The sequence below is a fragment of the Mus caroli genome, chromosome 7, assembly GCF_900094665.2.
Source record: "Mus caroli chromosome 7, CAROLI_EIJ_v1.1, whole genome shotgun sequence".
Classification (NCBI taxonomy): Eukaryota; Metazoa; Chordata; class Mammalia; order Rodentia; family Muridae; genus Mus; species Mus caroli.
This window is the reverse complement of record NC_034576.1, coordinates 27,528,437-27,536,813: the sequence shown is the minus strand read 5'-3', so window position 1 is coordinate 27,536,813 and position 8,377 is coordinate 27,528,437. Positions and strand designations below refer to the sequence as shown.

General features: G+C 49.3%; 1 protein-coding gene across 4 annotated transcripts in view; it reads left to right on the top strand.

Annotated features, from left to right (window-relative positions):
* The window catches only part of Supt5h (SPT5 homolog, DSIF elongation factor subunit), a 25,874-nt gene that overhangs the window by 2,124 nt on the left and 15,373 nt on the right, over positions 1 to 8,377 (top strand). For 3 of the 4 annotated variants that reach the window (XM_021169227.1, XM_021169226.1, XM_021169225.1), the window contains exons 3-10: positions 5,059 to 5,221; positions 5,930 to 5,995; positions 6,543 to 6,554; positions 6,947 to 7,016; positions 7,115 to 7,183; positions 7,276 to 7,341; positions 7,530 to 7,560; positions 7,828 to 7,896. In XM_021169227.1, coding sequence (XP_021024886.1) covers positions 5,059 to 5,221; positions 5,930 to 5,995; positions 6,543 to 6,554; positions 6,947 to 7,016; positions 7,115 to 7,183; positions 7,276 to 7,341; positions 7,530 to 7,560; positions 7,828 to 7,896 — 546 coding nt within the window. The remainder of the gene's footprint in view (positions 1 to 5,058; positions 5,222 to 5,929; positions 5,996 to 6,542; positions 6,555 to 6,946; positions 7,017 to 7,114; positions 7,184 to 7,275; positions 7,342 to 7,529; positions 7,561 to 7,827; positions 7,897 to 8,377) is intronic. The other variant, XM_029479542.1, reaches the window with a different exon arrangement.

The following is an 8,377-nucleotide window of genomic DNA, read 5'->3' as shown; positions in this document are numbered from 1 at the left end:
TTCTCTGTATAGCCCTGGCTGGCCTGGAACTCACTCTGTAGACCAGGCTGGCCTGGAACTCAAGAGATCTACCTGCCTCTGCCTCCCAAGTGCTGGGATTAAAGGTGTGTGCCACCAACACTCGGCTTAACTTTATTTCTATTTTTTAATTTAATTTTATTATTTCCCTGTGTGTGTGTGTGTGTGTGTGTGTGTGTGTGTGTGTATGTCTGTGTAGCACATGCATTCAGTATGCTAGAGGTCAGAAGATGTAGGTCCCCTAGAACTGGAGTTAAGGATGGTTGGAAGCAACCATATGGATGCCGGGACTAGAACCTAGGTCTTTTGCATGAAGACCTGAATGAACTTATGTTAGTTGTCAGTGCTTCCCAAGATTTCACTGTGAACAATATAAAACCTGTGAGGGAGGAACTGGGGACCTTGGCATCATTACAATTGACTTCCGTCTTCAGCTACCAGACAGTAACCTGAAGCTCCAAGTCTCTGTCCCTTTCTTTAGTGGGAAACAGAAGGAAGCAACAGTCTCTGCTCAGAAGCGGCTCTCTCCTCCTTTGTTACAGGGTTGGGGTGACCCTGGCCTCAGACATGCTAGGCAAGCATGCTGCTACTGAGTAGTATGCTGATCCCACCTGCTCCAGCACTGGCGTGTATCAGAGGCCAGTTACCATCATGCTCACCTCTGGCAGAGTTTAGAGAAGGGAAGTTGTCATGGGCCTGTGACCTGGAGGGTATCAGGATTAGGGCTATGGGCTTCCATTGATACCCTCTTACATGGTCTGTTTTCTTCTGTAGGCATTTAGTTGTCCTTGTGGCTTTGAGGGTGGTCCTGTGCTCCCAGGCAGGAGTCAAGGTACTGTGGTGATCTAGGACAGACAGGAAGGTGACAGGACCAGCCTTTGCTCCAAGCTCTAGCACTGGGCCTTTGACAGTGACTCATGGCTTCAGGTCACTGCTGGTACTTGCAGTTCTGGTGGTAATGAGACCAGGGTCCCTGATTCCTTCCTTGCAGAGGTTTTCCACTGGGCATCTCATCAGAAGCTTGAGTCACCTGTTGGCTGGCTGTGGACGCCAAGCAGAAGGCGGTGTGAGGCCTGCCCCAGCTTCTGGAGCCTGGGCCTGGTGTCCTGGGTTCTGTAGCTAGGTTGGCTGTCAGACAGACAGCATGCTTGCTGTTGAAAGAATCAGCTCATTTCCCAGTCTTTTAAGATTTATTTCATGTATATGAGTACACTGTAGCTGTCCTCAGACAGACCAGAATAGGGTATTAGATCTCATTACAGATGATTGTGAGCCACCATGTGGTTGCTGGGAATTGAACTCAGGACCTCTGCCAGAGCAGTCAGTGTTCTTAACTGCTGAGCCATCTCTCCAGCCCTCATTTCCAGTTCTTATCCCCTTCATTCAGCAAGGGCACTTCATTCTGGTTTGGCATGGTAGCTCCCTTCCAGAGCTAAGTCCTGGGGCAGAGATTGCAGGGTGTTGTAGTGTGGTGGGATGAGACCTGTGACAGTGCAGTGCTCCTCAGTCCCTAGGGTGCCTCTCCCAGACTTTCTGTGACACCTACTAAGAACTGGCCATTCCAGTTTATGCTTACAATTCCAGATTGCTTCCAAAACCAAAACAGAACACAAACCAAAGAGTGTAGTCTAGGGCTGGTGAGATGGCTCAGTGGGTAAGAGCACCCGACTGCTCTTCCGAAGGTCCAGAGTTCTAATCCCAGCAACCACATGGTGGCTCACAACCATCCGCAACGAGATCTGGCGCCCTCTTCTGGAGTGTCTGAAGACAGCTACAGTGTACTTACATATAATAAATAAATAAATCTTAAAAAAAAAAAAAAAAGAGTGTAGTCTAGACTCCAGGGAACACAAAGTGTACAGAAGCCCTTACCTCAGAGAAGGTTCTTACCTCAGAGAAGGTTCTTACCTCAGAGAAGGTTCTTACCTCAGAGAAGGTTCCAGAAGAGGAAAGAAGGCTTCTTTGGGACCCAGCCAGGGACACAGTGGCAAATTTGCTTGAAATGGGCCTGTAAACTTTGGCTTTTTAAACTGTGAGGCATTGTGTTGGACTGGTACCATAACTCATGCAGCCTAAGGGCCTGTGTTTGAGTTCCTGGGTGGGGAAACAGAACTGACTCCTGAAGCTTGTCACTCACATGAGCCCACGCGTAAAATGTATGTGTAAAAAAATTGCAATGAGAGATATAGTTACAGTATTAATATTAAGGGAATTCATTTTTTTTCTTCTCAGTGTTTTATTTTTGAGACTATCCCTGGCAGGCCTAGAACTGGTTATGTAGGCAGGGTGTTCTGAATTTCACAGAGATGCGTCTGCTTCCTGCATGCTGGGAATAAAGGTGCGCTCCACCAACAAACTAGGTCAGTGGTTGGTTTTGTTTTTGTCTTTTTAGATTTATCTTTATTTTATGTGTATGAGTGTTTTGCTTGCCTGAATGAATATGTACCACATGTGTGTCTGCAGAGGTCAGAAGTCATTAGATCTCCCAGAACTGGGACTAGGATAGCTGTAAGCCACTGTGGGTGGTGCTGGGAACTGAGCCCACCCAGGTCCCTTGGAAGAGCAACTTCTCTGTGTCTCAGAGCCATCAGCTGCCTTCTCTGTTTTTGAAGTAGGATCTCATGTAGTCCAGGCTGACTTGAATTTGCTATTCAGCCAAGAGAGAATCCTTCATCTCCTGATCCTTCTGCTTCCACCCCATAGTGTCAGTCAGCATACGTCTACTCTGGGCTGGGCAGTGCTGCAGACCCTGTCTCAAAAACGGAGGAGGGAAAAGTATGCACCGGCACACCCAGCTTAAAGAGTGTGTGTGTGTGTGTGTGTGTGTGATTGAACGCTGCTGTGACTGCAGTGTGCTGTTGTGGGGTGACCTCAATAACAAGATAGGGCTTTGACCCCTCCAGCATTAGAACTACAGGCAGTTGTGAATCACTCAATGTGAGTGCTGGGAATTGAGCCCTGGGACCCAGAAGAACAGCATATGCCCTTAACTTCTGAGCCATGGCTTTAGCCCAGAGCAATGTTAGATGTACACATAGAGGGGCTGGAGAGATGGCGCAGGGTTAGGAGCACTGCTGTTCCAGAGGTCCTGAGTATAGGCACATGGTGGCTCACAGCTATCTAAAATGGGATCTGATGCTCTCTTCTGGCAAGCAGGCCTGTATGCAAAAGAACACTCATGTATAAAATAAATTAACAAAATCTTTTAAAGAAATGTATATATTGACACAAACGTGATATGTCTTTATTACTTTTTTGGGGGGGGGTGTTGAGACAGGGTTTCTCTGTATAGCCCCGGCTGTCTGGAACTCACTCTGTAGACCAGGCTGGCCTCGAACTCAGAAATCCGCCTGCCTCTGCCACCCAAGTGCTGGGATTATATTATATCTTTTTTTTTTTTAAAGATTTATTTATTTATTATATGTAAGTACACTGCAGCTGTCTTCAGACACTCCAGAAGAGGGCGCCAGATCTCGTTACGGATGGTTGTGAGCCACCATGTGGTCGCTGGGAGTTGAACTCTGGACCTTCAGAAGAGCAGTCGGGTGCTCTTACCCACTGAGCCATCTCACCAGCCCCATATTATATCTTTTTAAACCCCCCTTTTTTTTCTAAAAATTCATTTATTTGTTTAAGTGAATACACTGTTGCTGTCTTCAGACACACACCAGAAGAGGGCATCAGATCAGCGTACAGATGGTTGTGAGGCAACATGTGGTTGCTGGGAATTGAACTCAAGTGTTCCGGAAGCCCAGTCAGTGCTCTTAACAGCTGAGCCATCTCTCCAGCCCTCTAACTGGGTTTAAAAACTTGGATTACAGTTCATAGCACAGCTCATCCAGAGGACCTGTGTTTGGTACTCAGTGTCCAGGTCATGTGGCTTACAGCTGTCTGTAACTCTGGCTCTAGGGGACCATACACCTTCTGAGGCCACATATCTGCACATACCTGCCATTTACTCGTAGGCTGGGTGCAGGCACATGTGCAAATATATAATAAGCAAAAGTAAAATAAAAATAGCATACAGAAATATTGGATAAATACGTTATAGCAATGTGGAGATGGGGGGAGTGAGTTAAAGGTTGATGCTTGGGCAGCAGAATTCGTGGATCTGTTTTTAACTGGTAAGGAATGGGGATTAGAATCCAGTTGGCTATTGGCCTGGCAGACCCATAAGATATAGAGGCAACCCAGAGGCTGCTGCATGTGGGGGAGGCTCTGTTTCTGGAAAACAGTGGAGAATAGAAGCATCAACAGTAGAGACAGGAGCTGAGATCTTGGATGGTAAATGGCCCAGTGAGAGAAGCGTGGGAGAAAGGATAAGCACGGCCCTAGACAGAGCCTGGGCCCATGGAAGGTCTGTCCAAAGCTGCTTTTAAGGGATGAGGGGGGGGCCGGGCGTGGTGGCGCACGCCTTTAATCCCAGCACTTGGGAGGCAGAGGCAGGTGGATTTCTGAGTTCGAGGCCAGCCTGGTCTACAAAGTGAGTTCCAGGACAGCCAGGGCTATACAGAGAAACCCTGTCTCGAAAAAACCAAAAAAAAAAAAAAAAGGGATGAGGGGAAGCTGTGAATGGTGGTTTACACCTGTATTCCATTAATTGGGAAAGAGGGGGACTGCCACACAGCGAGTTCCAAGGGAGTCTGCATTACTGAATGACCCTTAGTGTTAAGAAGTGCAGAGGTTGCACTAGGGACATCCATTGGTATCAGGCACCTGATACATCCTGTGGAGTTAGGAGCTGGACTTTTCAGGAAGCACAGAGATGAGGAACAAGCCCCAAACCTGGCATATGATGGCTCTCAGAGCAAGAGATCCAGTGTAAGGATTGATTGGCTCCTGTGGGTTGGTTGGGTGCCAGGGTCTTGGCTATAGTGTCACTTGAGGTAGGACAGTAATCAGAGGCGTGGTCAGATTGAGACTTTGAGTGCATTGTGGATATGCGTGTGAGACAGAGGGAGAAGGAGCTAGAGATCATGAGCTTTTCTGGATTTGGGGACAGTAAAATCCTGGTGCCTCAACTCTGTTTGATCCTTCTAGGTTGAGGAAGACCGGCGAAGTGCCGCAGGCAGTGAAAAAGAGGAGGAGCCTGAGGAAGAGGAGGAGGAGGAAGAGGAAGAATACGATGAGGAAGAAGAGGAGGAAGATGATGATAGGCCCCCCAAGAAACCACGCCATGGGGGCTTCATTTTAGATGAGGCTGGTATGTCACAAGGCCAGGAAGTATTGCACTTAAAGTATGCATGAGACAGTCTGTGGTTCAATTTCTGTGTGTGTGTGTGTGTGTGTGTGTGTGTGTGTGTGTATTGACCTGGCAGTGGTGGCACACACTTTAATCTCCACATTTAGGAGTTGGATGCACCGTCGACAAAAAAGAAAGGAAGTGTGGGGATTGACTGTGCCACATAATTACTTGTGGAGCCACATCCTGACACCTAACGTGGATTTTAGGCAAATGCTGTGCCATTGAGCCATTCCCCAGCCGCCTTTTTTACTTTTTCTTTTGAGACAGGGTCTTGCTAAGTTGCTTAGGCTGACCTTGAACTTGCAGTTTTCTTGCTAGCCTCTCAAGTAGTTGGGGTGGCTATTATCCTATTTCATGGGACCTGAATAAGAATGCTGGGGATACAGGTGTTTGCCTCCTTGCCAGCTGTGGTCTTAATTTTTTAGGAGGGGTCTGTGGTGTGCTGTGGCAGATGGCCTTCAGAGCTAGGTAGATGTACATTACACATAGCCCTGCCGCACTCTGCCAGTGTGTGGTGTCCCTTGGGCAAAGCGCATCACACCTCTCTGAGTCCCGGTCCAGGGCTATGGAGTTCTGGCTCTGTCTTCTAGAGGTGTTCATTCTCTTGGAGCTGCTGCTCTGAGGTCACCTGTCTTCTCTGCTGATCCCATTGGCTTTCCCATTCAGATGTAGATGATGAATATGAAGATGAAGACCAGTGGGAAGATGGAGCTGAAGATATCCTGGAGAAAGGTGTGTGTGGGACCTGCCTGCAAGACGACTCGGGGTGAATCATGCCTGGGAGGGTGTCTTTCTTTTAAGCCCTCTCCCTACCCCATGCCCTGCACCCACCCCAACCCTCACTCTTTTCACCGTGCTTCTTTCTGTCCTTGCCAGAGAGACAGCTTCCCCCAACCCTTTTCCTTTTAGGCCCATGAGTGGGGGGCGGGGACTGTCGGGTGGGTGGTATTGTAGGAAGAGGATTTTGGGTATCCCTTTTGTGGGGTGTAGGGTGGGCGGGCTCTGACCCCGATCCCCCCACTTGCTGGGCCAGTGCCCCCTCCCCTGTTACTTTCCGTTTTGTGCGCCTCATACATTTCGGCTTCTCCCACCCACCTGGTGCCTGGCCTTTACTTTTGGTTTCGACCTTCCTGTGTCCCTCCCTCTGCCCCACCCCATTGGTTGATTTCGCTGCTATAATTTGGCTCATACTTTGTCTACCCTGCACACCACTACCACCACCACCACCACCACCACCACCACCACTACCACCACCACCTTCTCCTCTTCCTCCGAGTAGAAGAGATTGAAGGTAAGAACTGGGGAAGTGTGGTCTGTGGTCCCATATCCTGTGTGGCCCTGGGGCTCTGATTCACATGGGGTGCAGGGTTAGGCAGTTTGGGGTCGCTGACCTGGGAAAGGTGCACATTTCTGTGTCCACAGGTGTAAATATAGTGCATATAGGAGTGTGGGTGGGGTGCTCAGGGCATGCTCAGTTGGCAGCTGTGAGATAGAGGACTGCTGGGTGCTCCCAGCAGCCGGCCTATCCCTGAGTATGTGTGATGAGAAAGAAACAAGAGGCTGAGGAGGACAGAGGATGGGGGAAGGATGGGAGAGCCTTAGCCATCCCCCCAGGGCCAAGCATGGCCCCTCAAGTCCCCAAGCTTGTTCCTAGCCTGACTCCCCTTGTGACTCTGTTTCCAGCCTCCAATATTGATAACGTTGTGCTGGATGAAGACCGCTCTGGGGCTCGTCGTCTGCAGAATCTCTGGAGGTGAGCAACTGAGGCGGCCTGGTGGGGACCTAGTTTCCTTGGACAGATGTGGGGCAGGCTGACTTTCCTTCATGTCTGCTTTTCCCCTTGTATCCCAGGGACCAGAGAGAAGAAGAACTGGGCGAGTATTACATGAAGAAATATGCCAAGTCATCTGTGGGAGAGACGTAAGTGCCTGGCAGGTGCGGGTGGTCCCTATGTGGAAAGCAAGTGGGGGCTACTGGGACATCCCTTCTTCTCAATGCTCTTCTTTCTCTAGGGTGTATGGAGGGTCTGACGAGCTCTCAGATGACATCACTCAGCAGCAGCTGCTCCCAGGAGTCAAGTAAGAGAGTAGGAGGATAGAAATCAGGGTTGGAATCCCATACGGGGTCAAGACACATAGAAGTAGAGGAAGTAAGACTCCTGTGTACGGTTCATGAGATGGAAGATAGGTGGTGGTATAGATCATGACTTACTGAGGGGCAGGTCTGGTAATAAGTTTCCTTGTCTTTCTTATCCTGTGCCATGTAGGGACCCCAACCTGTGGACTGTCAAGTGTAAGGTGTGTGTTCCGATCTTGGGCTGCATGTGGGGAGGGGCAATATGTCTCTCTGGGTCTCTAGGTCTTTCTGTAGCGTTCTCTCTCTCTCTCTCTCTCTCTCTCTTTCACCTGGTTTTTGCCTCTTAATCCCCTTTTCTCATGTCCTTTAGTGCCTTTGTCTTGGAATCCATCTCTCTCCTACTTCACCTTCCTCCAATCACCTTCCTTTGCTTCTCCTGTCTCCTGCCCTCTCCCTGTCAGCTCTCCAAAACCTATCTCTCTTTCCAGATTGGGGAGGAACGAGCCACAGCAATTTCCTTGATGCGAAAATTCATCGCTTACCAGTTCACAGACACAGTAAGTCAAGAAGTGGACTGGTTGTGGGTGAGGAAGGATGGATGGATGGAAGGATATTGTAGGCACTAGGCGCCCTTGGGCAAGCAGACCTGTGCAGTGAGTGAGTGAGCAGATGAACTAGAACAAAAGCAAAGACCACTGCGTGACTCAGGGGCTCTGCCTCCCTGGGACTTGTTGTTGGTGTTTTGTTGGGGTGTGTTTGTTTTTAGCTGGAGAAACAGCTGGCTGATGATGGGAGCTGGACTCTTGGCCTTTTGGTTGAGCCATCTCTCCAGGCCTTGATCTGGAGCATATGTATGCACATATGCAGTGAATAGTGTCTCATGGGTGCACACATCTGTGCGGTCATGAAGAAGCTAGAATAGCATGTAGCTTCCTATGGTCAGTGCCTTACTCTCTGGAGGTGGGTCTCATTGAACCTGAAGGCCCCCCCAACCCCCCCCCCCCCCTTTAGCTAGGCTGGCTGGCAAATCCTAGAGAT